The sequence below is a fragment of the Ornithorhynchus anatinus genome, chromosome X1, assembly GCF_004115215.2.
Source record: "Ornithorhynchus anatinus isolate Pmale09 chromosome X1, mOrnAna1.pri.v4, whole genome shotgun sequence".
Lineage (NCBI taxonomy): Eukaryota > Metazoa > Chordata > Mammalia > Monotremata > Ornithorhynchidae > Ornithorhynchus > Ornithorhynchus anatinus.
This window is the reverse complement of record NC_041749.1, coordinates 101,648,373-101,663,385: the sequence shown is the minus strand read 5'-3', so window position 1 is coordinate 101,663,385 and position 15,013 is coordinate 101,648,373. Positions and strand designations below refer to the sequence as shown.

At 46.3% G+C, this 15,013-nt stretch overlaps 1 protein-coding gene across 2 annotated transcripts in view; it reads right to left on the bottom strand.

The window, feature by feature from the left end:
* LOC100073526 (contactin-3) overlaps positions 1-15,013 on the bottom strand; it is a 278,783-nt gene that overhangs the window by 164,117 nt on the left and 99,653 nt on the right. The window contains exon 1 of one of the 2 annotated variants that reach the window (XM_029049702.2): positions 1,946-2,245. The exons of the other annotated variant lie outside the window; for it this stretch is intronic. Within the exon in view, the coding sequence (XP_028905535.1) occupies positions 1,946-1,979 (34 nt within the window). The 5' untranslated portion in view covers positions 1,980-2,245. Of the gene's footprint in view, positions 1-1,945; positions 2,246-15,013 lie in introns of those variants that run through there. 2 annotated transcript variants of the gene reach the window in all.

Sequence of the window (15,013 nt, the reverse complement as noted above, 5' to 3'; positions counted from 1 at the left end):
AATGTTGGAAAAGTTGTGACAGTTTGTACAGGGCGGGCTGGACTGGAGTCAGAAAGAGTCTGAGGAATGAACTGCTGAATTTTACTGCTATTTTCATTTTTTATTTTTTAAAAAAATTTAGCAGCTTAATTTTTCCCTGTGGGTCGTATTTTAGCTCCCAGTCCCCTCTCACCCCATTCCCTTTTCTGCTAGGGTTGATTTCCCAAAACCATAAGGCTGTATTCTTTGCAGCACTTAATACAGTGCTTCACACATTACTAGCGCTTAATAAATGTTATTTATTAATTCACTGATTTAGATTAAGAATGCTTAAAGCCCAACATGCTTCATTTATACACTCTATCACTTCATTCTTTCTTCAGAGAAACGATTCATAGTATATGAACAAAATGCTTTCCAAACAGCTAGCTAGTATTTTGAAATCAATCACCATTACATAATTTGGGTTACAGAGTAAAAAAAATTAAAAACTAGAGAAGATGCATGCAATCAGGACATGCAAGTCATGCAGTGCATGACCAACCAGAAATCCAAAAGTGTGGCAAGAAAGTATTTCTATGATTATTTTAAAGTGAATTCATTATGCATACTTTCTTTGGGCCATGCCAGTAAAAGTACGTCTTCTAATCTAATGTCATGCTTTGCAAATGAAGCATGCCTTTCCAATACTTCCAACACTATATCCTTTTCTTGAAATGACGTCAAAGCCACACCTTGCAAATACAGCTCAAGTCAACGTGGGTTAAAGTAACTTGGTGCATGCACAGAAATTGCACGGGCAGGCTGGGAACAAGGGCAGAAGGTAGGGTAGATGCCTAAGGGCAGGAGAAACCTATAGCTTCTGCAGAGCCATTGGGAGCTGCAAGAGAAAGAGGGCAACGAGGAACATTAGCAGGGAATGAAAACAGAATGCCAGCAGCCACAACCATCTACAGCTGGTGTCCTATTTAATTCCCTACTAATGAGTGCTATGGCCGGGGTGGGCACACGCTGGAAAATGTTGTGTTTTAGGCTTTGCGGTGCATGATGTGACTCTTCCTAGATTACTAAAATCTAAAGTCTTCAATGAGTAACTTGATGATCAATAGGTATCTTGGACTGGTGCTGAACTACATTCAGCTCAGTTCAGGTTTGCTCCCAAAGGATATTCTAGTGCATTATCACTCTCCCCCTTCAATATGAACTGTGGCATTAATTAGTATAAGAACACATATCTACCATTGTTCTTTTCCCTCATTTACAATAGCAAACTACTGACACATTAAGAAAAAAAAGAAAACCCATTTCAATAAATGATGGGATGAAAATAAGTCAAAAATACTTACGTTAATTAAAAGACACCTACAACAAGGAACAGCTAAATAGAAGACTGTTAAAATATATCATTCCAGTTTAACAAAAAGAAGGAGCACTTGGAGAAAAAGATCAGTACCAGCTAAATAAGCTTTTCAGCAAGGTCGACTCTGCATGTGGCAGACATAGTTTGGAAGTGGATTTAATGAGGGAATAATCAATGTTTCAGGTGAATCTATGTGGGGCAAACTTGAACTAGAAGGGTTGGAGGGGCATCCATTGAAATGGATGCCCCCCCCAACCCCACCTGACAGCCTACCTTGGAAAAGGTGATGTCAGCAGTTCCCACCAGTTGACAAAGAGCAACTCTGGCTTGGATACTCCCCTCAGCCCCAGCCAGTCTCCTGTCAACCTAGGCTCAGGGGGATTGCTGATAGATTGGGAGAAGTAGTATAGGTCATCTACTCCATAATCGTGGCTGTATTAAAGCATCTCCTGAGGCAAGCACCATGCTGCTCTCTTTTAGAGATACCACGAGAATTCTGGAGGGGGCAGAAATTTGGTTTCCTTGAGAGATTGGGGGTGGGGTGGGGGTGGGGGGGAATGGGCTTACCTGTGCAGCAAGCCCATGGTTTGGTGGGGATGGACTTACCTGTTTGCCATGGAGCACAGAACACCATGTTCATGGATCCAGTATCATGGGGACAAGGCAGCGCGGGCAGCCCCAGAAGTCTACTGTAGCAGATGGTTGCTGATCCCACTTTGCAGGTGATGTGACTTTGAGGCTACTGGTTGCTGGTTCTGTTAGTGTCAGCAGGCCCTCCGAAGTGGCCTGCTGCCTCCAGTACTGTGCCCCTCCAAGTTCAAGAGAGTAGACTTGGGTGTACGGATCACTGCTCACCTCAAAGCTGGATAGCTCAACTTCAGCCACTGGTTTTGGAACTTCGGGGTCTCCTGAGAGATCTTTGAGTTCCTGACTGAACAGCTGAGACTCCTTCTCAGCTTACTATACCTCCACTTAAGGAGTGTCATTGTTGTTTTTCTTCTGATCCTGATTCCTGCAGAAGCTGGTTGGGGAGGCGCTGTCGTTCCACCAAAGGTGCAAGCTCTAGTCCGGCTCCTCAAAATCAGATTTTCTTGAGTGGCCCCTCCTGAATGGAAAGATTTGCCATGTGGTCTTTTCTAGCCCATCTTTAAAGATTTGAATCTGCCACAAATCTGCTACACGTTCCACATGTATCCTTAGTCTTGCAGGCATCTGCACAAATCCTCAGATGGCAGTGCATTTGATCCAAGGTTCAGCTGCCTCAGACTCCAAAGGGGTGGAGGTCAAAGGCTCTGTATGAGCCAAGGACCCTGGCTTTCTTAGGTCTGATGACACCACAGGGGAGAAGGAGGCAGAGGATTGTTGCTCCTCATCTCTGATTTGTCCTAAGAGGTCACAGAGAGTGAGCCTGGTCTGGGATTGAAGGGACTTGCATTCATTGGGCAGTTCTGGTTTGGACAACTGAATCACTGGGCACACACTGTTAGGAGTGTGGGGAGGAGGCCGGGGCCCTAGGCCTCCCTACCCCTGGCATCTACTTACCCCCCAGAGTGGCCTCCTGCTGATTCAGGTAGAGGCCACTGAAGAGACTCATGAATCCCTATAAAAAAAAAGATGGGGCAAATGAGCTATGGGAGTTGAGGGTGGGATGAGAGAAGGGCAGTGACTAGAGTTATTCAGGCTTTCCCTCTGTCCCCTCTTTTCAAATGCCAGGTTGTTGGGGTTCCTGGAAGGAGAAGAGGGGTGGTTTCCAGGCAGGAGGCTGCTGAGAAAGGTCAGTCCAGGGTGTCCATATCCACTTCTTAGGTGTGGCGTTCTCCTGGAGGGCTGGTATTCACAGGGTTGGGTTGAGGATTGAGTCAACTCCACAGGCTGCCTAGGGAGCCCTCTTGCTGACCAGAGTGAAATCCCAGTGTGAGTTCCTTCACTGTCCTCGATGGCCACCTCCCCAAAGAGCTTGGCTTGAGACTGTGAGGCTTTAAAAACAGGACACCAGTAAGGGAGCATGCTGTCCGATCAAGCTGGAAATGCATGGGAATCAGTGTCCATTAATGGGCAGCAGCTATCATGGACCATGAGCCAATCAGGGGATATATGGGACAATACAAACTCACAACCAGAAAACCTGATCTGTATGATTTCAAGTCAATGGTTTACAGTAAATTTATGAGAAAAAACAAATCAACCTATCGATGGAATTGCAAAGCAATTCTGCTTCTTTTGGCTCCACCAGGAACCATGTAGATTCAAAATTTCTTTATCTCAGTAAATCAATCATATTTATTGAGCCCTTACTTTGTGCAGAGAACTGTACTAAGCACTTGGGAGAGTACAATATAACAGAGTTGTAAGACACGTTCCCTATATGAAGGTTGATTGTCCTCAGTTCCATCAGGCATTGTCCCAGCTATTTTAGAACCCCACTTTACCAGCGCTACCCCTCTTCCCCCTCCCCCTACTCTTCCCCCCACCAAACCCCCTCTTCACCCCCTCCCCCCTTCTCTCTTCCCCACCCATGCCCCATCCCAGTCCTCTTGTCCCACCGCCACCCCTCATCCCCCTCTCCTCGTCCAGGGCCCCGCCACCTCCTTCCCATCCAAACCCTCCCCTCCCCCCGCCCTTCCCCCCCTCCTCCCCTTGCACCCACAGCTACTTTCAAGTGTGGCCTCTGGAACCCCCGCTCTATTACAGGCAAGCTACCTTTCATCCATGACCTTTTCCTCTCCCGCTCTCTCCTCCTCCTCGCCCTTTCGGAAACGTGGCTCTCTCCCGAAGACACGGTCTCTGCCGCCGCTCTCTCCAGCGGAGGCCTCTCCTTCTCCCACTCCCCCAGACTCACCGGTAAGGGAGGAGGCGTCGGCTTCCTCCTCTCGCCCCGATGCTGCTTCCGCACTATCCCTCCTCCCCCCTCCCTCTCCTTCCCCTCCTTCGAAGCCCATATCATTCGCCTCTACCACCCACTCCAGTTACTTGTTGCCGTCATCTACCGCCCTCCCGGTCCCACCTCCGACTTCTTCAACCACCTTGACCCCTTTCTCACCTTCCTTCTCTCCTCTCTGCCCACTCTGATCCTTGGAGACTTCAACATCCATACGGATGTACCCGACGACTCCTCTGCCGCCCGCCTGCTATCCCTCCTCGACTCTGCCGACCTCCTCCTCCACCATACCGCGCCCACTCACCGACTTGGTCACACCCTCGATCTCGTCATCTCCTACCGCTGCACTATCTCCTCCCTCACCAACTCTGAAATCCCTCTCTCTGACCATAACCTTCTCACCTGCCTCATCTCTCACACTCCCTCCCCCTGCAAATCTTCGCTACTGCCCCACAGAAACCTCCGCTCTCTCGATCCCATCCGTCTTTCCAATAGCATCTCGCCTCACCTTGCCGCCCTGTCCTCTCTTCCCACTCTCGACGAGCGGGTCTCCGCTCTCAACTCCACCCTCTCTACTCATCTCGACTCTCTCGCCCCCCTTTCCCTCCGCCGCTCTCTCTCCACTAACCCACAGCCCTGGATCACCTCCTCCGTCCGCCTCCTACGCTCCTATGCTCGAGCTGCTGAGCGCTGCTGGCGAAAGTCCGAGCACCGAGCCGACCTCACACACTTCAAATTTATCCTTTCCTGCCTTAACTCTGCCCTCTCCTCCGCCAGGCAAAGCTTCTTCTCCTCCCTCATCGACACCCATGCCCATCACCCCCGCCGATTGTTCCGGACCTTTAACTCTCTCCTTAGGCCCCCTGTTCCTCCCCCTCCCCCATCTCTCACCCCCAATGATCTGGCCACCTATTTCCTCACGAAAATCAACACGATCAGGTCTGAGCTCGCCAAAGTCACCCCTCCGCCTCTCCCCTCCCCCCCAACAACCCCCTCCCCTACTTTCCCATCCTTCCCTGCGGTATCCTCAGAGGAGATCTCCTCCCTCCTCGCAAGTGCCACCCCCTCCACCTGCGCCTCGGACCCCATTCCCTCTCACCTTCTTAAAACCATCGCCCCTGCCCTCCTCCCTTCCTTAACTTCTATTTTTAACCACTCAATCTCCAAGGGCTCCTTCCCCTCTGCCTTCAAACATGCCCACGTCTCCCCCATCCTAAAAAAACCCGCTCTTGACCCCACTTCCCCCTCCAGTTATCGTCCTATCTCCCTACTACCCTTCCTTTCCAAAATCCTAGAACGAGTCGTCTACAATCGATGCCTAGAATTCCTTAACTCCCATTCTCTCCTAGACCCCCTCCAATCTGGCTTCCGTCCCCTCCACTCTACCGAGACTGCTCTCTCTAAGGTCACCCATGACCTCCTTCTTGCCAAATCCAATGGCTCCTACTCCATTCTGATCCTCCTTGACCTCTCTGCTGCCTTTGACACTGTCGACCATCCCCTCCTCCTCCATACCTTATCTCACCTTGGCTTCACGGACTCTGTCCTCTCCTGGTTCTCCTCTTACCTCTCTGGCCGATCATTCTCGGTCTCCTACGCTGGAGCCTCCTCCCCCTCCCATCCTTTAACTGTTGGAGTTCCTCAAGGGTCAGTTCTTGGCCCTCTTCTGTTTTCCATTTACACTCACTCCCTCGGTGAACTCATCCGCTCTCATGGCTTTGACTACCATCTCTACGCAGATGACACGCAGATCTACATCTCCGCCCCTGTCCTCTTCCCCTCCCTTCAGGCTCGCATCTCCTCCTGCCTCCGGGACGTCTCCACCTGGATGTCGGCCCGCCACCTAAAACTCAACATGAGCAAGACTGAGCTCCTCATCTTCCCTCCCAAACCCGGTCCGCTCCCAGACTTCTCTATCACCGTGGATGGCACGACCATCCTTCCCGTCCTGCAGGCCCGCAATCTCGGTGTCATCCTAGACTCGTCCCTCTCGTTCACCCCACACATCCTATCCGTTACCAAGACCTGCTGGTTTCACCTCTACAATATCGCCAAGATCCGCCCTTTCCTCTCCACCCAAACGGCTACCTTACTATTACGGGCTCTCGTTATATCCCGGCTAGACTACTGTGTCAGCCTTCTCTCTGACCTCCCTTCCTCCTCTCTCGCCCCGCTCCGGTCTATTCTTCACTCCGTTGCCCGGCTCATCTTCCTGCAGAAACGATCTGGGCATGTCACTCCCCTTCTTAAACAACTCCAGTGGTTGCCTATCGACCTCCGCTCCAAACAAAAACTCCTCACTCTAGGCTTCAAGGCTCTCCATCACCTTGCCCCTTCCTACCTCTCCTCCCTTCTCTCTTTCTACTGCCCACCCCGCACGCTCCGCTCCTCTGCCGCCCACCTCCTCACCGTCCCTCGGTCTCGCCTATCCCGCCGTCGACCCCTGGGTCACGTCCTCCCGCGGTCCTGGAACGCCCTCCCTCCTCACCTCCGCCAAACTGATTCTCTTTCCCTCTTCAAAACCTTACTTAAAAATCACCTCCTCCAAGAGGCATTCCCAGACTGAGCTCCTCTTCCCCCTCTACTCCCTCTGCCATCCCCCCTTTACCTCTCCGCAGCTAAAGCCTCATTTTCCCCTTTTCCCTCTGCTCCTCCACCTCTCCCTTCCCATCCCCACAGCACTGTACTTGTCCGCTCAACTGTATATATTTTCGTTACCCTATTCATTTTGTTAATGAATTGTACATCGCCTTGATTCTATTTAGTTGCCATTGTTTTTACGAGATGTTCTTCCCCTTGACGCTGTTTATTGCCATTGTTCTTGTCTGTCCGTCTCCCCCGATTAGACTGTAAGCCCGTCAAACGGCAGGGACTGTCTCTATCTGTTGCCGACTTGTTCATCCCAAGCGCTTAGTACAGTGCTCTGCACATAGTAAGCGCTCAATAAATACTATTGAATGAATGAATGAATGAATATTTTACTGTGCTATCTATTGCGAGCTCCAAACTCTACATTCTCTAATCAGTTTATAGTTTTTCAACAAAAACATTTAGTCTAGGTCTCCTCACTCCTCAGGAACCTCCAGTGGTTGCCCATCCACCTCCGATTCAAACAGAAAGTCCTTACCATCGGCTTTAAAGCACTCAATCAATTTGCTCCAACCTACATCACTCACTGATTTCCTACTATGACCCAGCCCGCACACTCTGCTCCTCTTGTGCCAACTTACTCACCAAACCCCAATCCTATTTCACTGCCGATCCCCTTCCCATGTCCTCCCCCTAGCCTGGAACTCCCTCCTCCTCATTTTACACCAGACCACCACTCTCCACCTTCAAAGCATTAGTAAGGTCACATCTCCTCCAAGAGGCCATCCCCGATTACCCTTCTTTTCCCCAGCTTGCTCTCCTTAGTGCCTCATCTATGCACTTGGATCTGGGACCTTTGGATATTTGATATTTGCCCCACTCCCCACAGTACTTATGTATATATCTTTAAATTATGTATTACAAAGTATTCATACTACGGTCTGTCTCCCCCTCTAGACTGCAAGCTCATTATGGGCAGGAGATGTCTCTGCTAATTCTGTTATATCGTACTCTCCCAAGTGCTTAGTACAGTGCTCTGCCCATAATCAGCAACCAATGAATGCCATTGATTGATTGACTGACTGATTATACACTTGCCAGCATTTACAGGCTCCTTGTTTGCCACTTTGCTGGTTTGTATACACAACTGCAATGGTAGGCCTGCAGGTCAGTACCCATTTTGTCAACAACTAAAAACATAAGAGAGATTTAAATGAAAGGACCAGCAAAAGAAGAACCTGAAACTTTTAGAAATTCAGTTAAAAGCATTACACGATGTGCAATCAAGACAAGGCAGCCAGGTGAGTGATGTTTCTTTGCAAATGTTCACTTCTCAAGGACTGAAGGTAAGATGGCCATGAGTTGGCTGCCACTTGAGAAATTCAGGATTTGAAAATTCATGAATATAAAATCAACCATGAGAGATTTAACATTCATGGTACACTCCCAAACTGAGGAGGGAATCTAGATCGATGTCTGTATGTGAAGAAACAAGAGGCTATGGAAAATGATTGGGGAAAAAGAAAAGAAAGTCAGGAACATTGATGGTTACATCTACTGTCAGCATTGGAAGCATGATGGCTTAATGGGTTGGATTAAAAGAAGAAAAGCAAGATCTCAAGACCTTAGGCTCATGACATATTTTACTTATTAAACTGCCCACTGGGTATTTTGCTGGAAAATATTGTCCATCGGGTAACATTTTGAAGGGTAACATTTTGAAGTGTTTCTGATAGAGCATTCTTTTAACATCAGGTTAATTTAGATTTGGTTATGTCTCTTACAGAGGACTTCACTGTCAGCGCTGAGATAATGGGGCAATTTGGAACTGGTGTTAGATATTACAGACTTTTGTTAGAGAGCTAAAGAGTAATAGAAATAGCTAGATTGTAAGCTCCTTGAGGGACTGTACTCTCTCAAGTGCTTAGACAAGGTTTCCACACATAGTAGGTGCTCAATAAATACTACTGGTTAATTGATGCTGGAAGCAGAAACTGTGGCATCATCCTTGGTCACCAACAAGGCAATGAGAAAAAAAATCTACACAATTGCAAAGTTTCGGGGAGGGGACAGTCATCTCTTAAGATAGTAGAATAGGAAAGACAAGGGATTTTCAGCTCAGTGTTATTCCAAGGGGTGCTTTGAAACACTGTAGGCAAAATAGTCCATATGGCAAATGATGGAGAGGGGCAGGAGGAAAACAAGGCTTAGCTGGGTAAGACCAGTTGATGAGGTTGCCTTGCTAGGTGCTTCAGGCTATCTACTGCTGCTTTCTTTCTCTCCAGAACATCTTAGCTATAGAATATTCTGTGTGTGTGTGTGCGTGTCAGTGAGTGGTGGATATGTGAGGGAGGCCTGCCTGAGAGGAATCCTGGATGTGAGGGGGGTATGAGATGGGGAGGCGGAGAGGACTTGAAATAGTAGAAAATCCCTCCTCAGGTGAATAAATTAACCTTGGTGTTTTGATTTTCCAGTCTACAAATTAGAAAATAATTTTAAAATTCCTTGGTTTTGCCAACAATTTGTAGTTGTAAAGTACTCAGTGATCTAGAGTTGCTACAAATTAAAAGAAGCAAAAAATGAAAAGGAAATAAACCACAGCTTGACATTTTCAGAGTGCTGTTTAAAGATGGTAAAACTTTAATGAGATACCAGAAAAATCTGATAGGACTCTCTGGGCTGCTAACCTTCCTGTTAGCCCTGTTCCTGGGCATTGTTGATGTTGTCATGACACTCATCATCCTGCCTCTGCTAGCCAAAGAGTTCTGAAAGAAGGATATAAGTGGCCCACTACAGGATACCCTCACCCCCCCCACTTCTTGATGGAGCCCAATAGTAGATGGGATTTGGGAGGAATCACTCTGGCTACTTCTGTATAGCATATCTATGGCATACAAACCTAAGTTTTTCAATCAGTCAATCAATGGTATTTGTTGAGAACTATTCTGTGTGCAAAACACTGTACCAGCACACAGGAGAATACAAAAGAGTTGATAGGCATGTTCTCTGCCCACAATGAGCTAATAGAAAGTTATGCAAAAACTACTAGGCATGAGACTAAGCACACAATCATTAAAATGTGCATGCTCTACTTATGTGTACTGTTAGAATGCCTGGTCTAAATGAAAAATGAACTGTCTGCTAAAAAAGATTAGCTCTTGGCCACGCACACAATTTCATGGTGCATAGGTGGCTTGGTGGAAAAAGCACAGGACTGAGAGTCAGAACTGGATTCTAGTCCTAGGGCTGTGACTGGTCTCCTGAGTGACCCTGAGCAAGTCACTTAATCTCTCTGAGAATCAGTTTCTTCTTCTGTAAAATGGGGATAAATAGATGGTGAGCCCCTTCTGTGCCCAGACATGAGACAGCATTTATCTTCATTAGAATGGCAGTAGCACAATGGATGGACATTATAAAAAGATGACATTAAAACAGATATGTTCATCATATGGGCAAATTGTTGATTTAGGAGGAATTCAGACCAGACTCAAAATAGTACCTGATTAAACCCCATAGATACAAACTGCTACATTGCCTGCAATTCAGTATTTTTAATCCATTTCAGTCCAGCCACTAACCTAGCTCCTAGCCACTTGATCTTACCATTAAACACCTACAAGAAGATGCTGTCCAAGGTTTTCTCTTCTGCAGTCGAGCTTGTAATAGTTTCACTATGGAAAAGAAATTGATTTTGGAGTTCCTGAGTAAAGGATGAAAAGCTCATAGGGTAGCAATAAAGTAACAGAGAAAGGCAAAAAAATGTAAAGATGATTTTAGAGAATGAACCTCTCCAGGCCTAAAGGTTAGAAAACAAGATCTATACAGAACTGGACTCAATCCATTTCTTCCATAATGACATCATATTGGCACAGAAGAAAGATAGCCTGGAAGACTGCCAGCTAATTAAAAGGCCAAATAATTGGGTGAGTATGGAAATAAAGTATTAAAATCACTGGGATGTTGAGTGCTAATCAAGCAGGATCTCATAAGACACAGAACCTTTTATTTGTTTGTTTAAAAATGAGTTCACGTTGAAGAGACATATAAATGCATTGTGTCCCTCTGCTGGCATGTGGAGCAGAAGAATCAGTATTATTGCTTATAGGTCTGATGGACGGACCTAACCTATCTTTTTCAAGGAAACTGGCCCAGTAATTATGCCAACAGAGGAATAGAACAACTCTTATTCCATAAATGAATCTTTAAAGGCAGGTTAAAAATATGCCTTTGGTCCTTGATAATCAATCAAGAAGTAGGTCCTAAAACCTAATATTGAAGATCTATCAGCAGTCAGCACGGTGAAGTAAATTGATGATCTCCTCTCTACTTATTCATGGTCTTTTCCTACTACCCTCCAGCCTACCTGCTTCATTCCTCTAAAACTGACCTACCTGCAGTGTCCCGCTCTGGCCTCTCCCACTCTCGACACCTTAGTCATATCCGACTTCCTGCCTGGCACTCTTTCTCTCTTCACATCTGGCAAACCACTGCTCTCCCCATCTTAAAAGCCCTGTTGAAATTGCATCTCTCCAAGGAGGCTTAGCCCGGTTAATTTCTAATCTCCCCACTTCTGCCACCTCAACACTTCTGAGCCACGTAAGCACTTGGGAACTTATAGCCCACTGTAGCATCTATGTAAAGATCTCCCTTCCTCCTCTCTCGCCCCACTCCAGTCTATTCTTCACTCCGCTGCCCGGCTCATCTTCCTGCAGAAACGATCTGGGCATGTCACTCCCCTTCTTAAACAACTCCAGTGGTTGCCTATCAACCTCCGCTCCAAACAAAAACTCCTCACTCTAGGCTTCAAGGCTCTACATCACCTTGCCCCTTCCTACCTCTCCTCCCTTCTCTCTTTCTACCACCCACCCCGCACGCTCCGCTCCTCTGCCACCCACCTTCTCACCGTCCCTCGGTCTCGCCTATCCCGCCGTCAACCCCTGGGCCACGTCCTCCCGCAGTCCTGGAACGCCCTCCCTCCTCACCTCCGCCAAACTGATTCTCTTCCCCTCTTCAAAACCCTACTTAAAACTCACCTCCTCCAAGAGGCCTTCCCAGACTGAGCTCCTCTTCTCCCTCTGCCACCCCCCCTTTTACCTCTCCGCAGCTAAACCCTCTTTTTCCCCTTTTCCCTCTGCTCCTCCACCTCTCCCTTCCCATCCCCACAGCACTGTACTCGTCCGCCCAACTGTATATATTTCCATTACCCTATTTATTTTGTTAATGAATTGTACATCGCCTTGATTCTATTTAGTTGCCATTGTTTTTACGAGATGTTCTTCCCCTTGACTCTATTTATTGCCATTGTTCTTGTCTGTCTGTCTCCCCCAATTAGACTGTAAGCCCGTCAAACGGCAGGGACTGTCTCTATCTGTTGCCGACTTGTTCATTCCAAGCGCTTAGTACAGTGCTCTGCACATAGTAAGCGCTCAATAAATACTATTGAATGAATGAATGAATCTTTACATTCTATCATTTCCTCCCATCTGAAACTTATTTTAATGTCAATCATTCAGTCATATTTATTGAGTGCTTACTGTATGCAGAGCACCGTACTAAGGGCTTGGGAGAGTACAATATAATGGACACATTCCCTGCCCACAATGACCTTACAGTCTAGAGGGAGAGACAGACATTAATATAAAGAAATAAATTACAGATGTATATGTAAGTGTTGTGGGGATGGGAGGGAATGAAGGGAACAAGTCAGGATGACACAGAAGGGAGCTGAAGAAAAGGAAAAGAGGGTTTAGTCAGGGAAGGCCTCTTGGAGGAGCTGTACCTTCAATAAGGCTTTGAAGTCGGGGAGAGGAATTGCCTGTCAAATATGAAGAAGGAGGGCATTCCAGGCCAGAGGCAGGATGTGAGTGAGAGGTCAGTGGCAAGACAGACAAGATCAAAGTAATGAGGTTAGCATTACAGGAGCCAGGTGTGTGGTCTGGGTTGTAGTAAGAGAGTATCGAGGTGAGGTAAGAGGAGGTAAGGTGAATGAGTGCTTTAAAGCTAATGGTGAGGAGTTTTTGTTTGATGCAGAGGTGGATGGGCAACCACTGGGGGGGGGGGGGGTCTTGAGGAATGGGGAAACGTGCCCTGAACATTTTTGTAGAAAAATGATCCAGGCAGCAGAGTGAAGTATGGACTAGAGTGGGGAGAGACAGGAGGCAAGGAGGTCAGCAACGAGGCTGATGCAGTAATCCAGGTGGGATAAGATCTATGGATACTTGCAAAAACAATTGCAGCACATCACTTCATGGAGGTGGAAGTAGCATGGCCTAATGGAAAGAGCATGGGCCTAGGCTCTAATCCCAGCTCTGCCACTCACCTGCTGTGTGACCTTGGGCAAATCACTTAACTTCTGTGCGTCAGTTTCCACGACTGCAAAATGGGGATTCAATACCTGTTCTTTCTCCTACTAGTCTGTGGGACGGGGCCTATGTCCTATTTGATTAACTTGTACTAATACAGCACTTTAAAACAATGCTTGACATATAGTAAGCAGTTAGCAAGTACGATATATATATATATATACACACACACACACACACACACATATGTATGTATATAGTACCTGTACACACACACACACACATACATACATATATATATAGGGAGAAGATAGATATATATCTATCTTCCCCCAATCCTAAACTAAATTCCTATGAAACATAGCCCACCCCATTCTGGTTCATGCTGGGAGAGATAATAGGGCCACCCAACAGCATTTTTTATACCCAAGAAGCCCTCCATAGGGATTCAGTGCTCATCTTGAATAGCAATGTTCCATAAAAGGCATCTGGTTATGTTCTCATGGGCACCGTAAGACATTGTCTCGGTGACATTCATAAACATGGATGCAGGTCCACCCTTAGCGGCAGCCACAAACACTAAGGATGCAATACATACATTCAGTTCTCTTATAACCCAGTGTTACTGATGAACTCTCTAATTAAGGAAAACTTGCATTAGAGTACACATGCCCTGACTTATTTGGGTATGTGCACAACTGTTTCATTTGATATTGCATCACAGCCTATCTAGATAGACAAACGTTCCTTAACTACCCAAGAGCATTCTAACCAAAAATATGTGTTACAAGAGGATCGAGAGTATATTGTATATATAAATATCTTACAAAACCAAAGATTACCCTATATGTAGGTATGGCTGAAATAATGGCATCTGTTAAGCACTTACTATGTGCCAGGTACTGTACTAAGCACTGGCATGGATACAAGCAAACTGTGTTGGATACAGTGCCTGTCCCACGTGGGGCTCACATTCTCAATTCCCATTTGACAGATAAAGCAATTGAGGCAAAGATAAATGAAGTGACTTGCCCAAGGTCACACAGCAGACAAGTGAGGAAGCTGGGACTAGAACCCATGACCTTCTGACTCCCAGGCCCATGCTCTATCCACTACACCATGCTGTATCATCAGTCAATACTTTTGAATCTGCTTGAAAACCTCACTCAAGAAATGCAACACTCAGCTCCTGATCACCATATGACAATCCCAACAGTCCACTGCTCTATCACAATGTTTGAGGCTCTGCTACTATGCCTTTTAAACATTTGTTGTACTCTCCTACTCTGTATCTGTCCCATTTCAGCTCATCATTCAGCGGCTGCTATCATCATTCTTCCTCGTTTGTAACACCAGCAAAGCTATGTTGCTATGAGTATTGCCTTAATACCAAAAAGCTCACTGTGTTTCAGGACTTGCGTTTTAGTGATCCTCATCTAAAATGTGAGGTCGAATGTGAGTAAAGTACATAAGCAGAGAAACAGGAATTTCAAATTTCATACTTTTGCTATCTCAAACAAAATGAGGGCATTTGTATTGATTAATAGTCCAATATTTGGAGAAGTTCTGAATACAGTCAGTTCTCTAGAAACAGTGTGGTTCTTCTGACAGAATATATGGAAGAAACAAGTAACATTATTTCTGCAATGAATGTCTCTTTGGATAGACTTTGATGCAGTGTTGGAAGAAACTTGAACACATGGCATTGGATTGGATATGATAACAGGAGTTTTCCTTAATATGGGTGTTCTTCAAGAACATAAAATGCTGCATTCTAGGAGACTGTGCAGTTAAATTTAAGAATAAAGAAAGAATTGTTTGGTGAATGAAATGAAGTGAATACATTTTCTTGATGTAAATTACTATCATCAGCATTATCAACTAATTTTTACTGGATACTCTTCT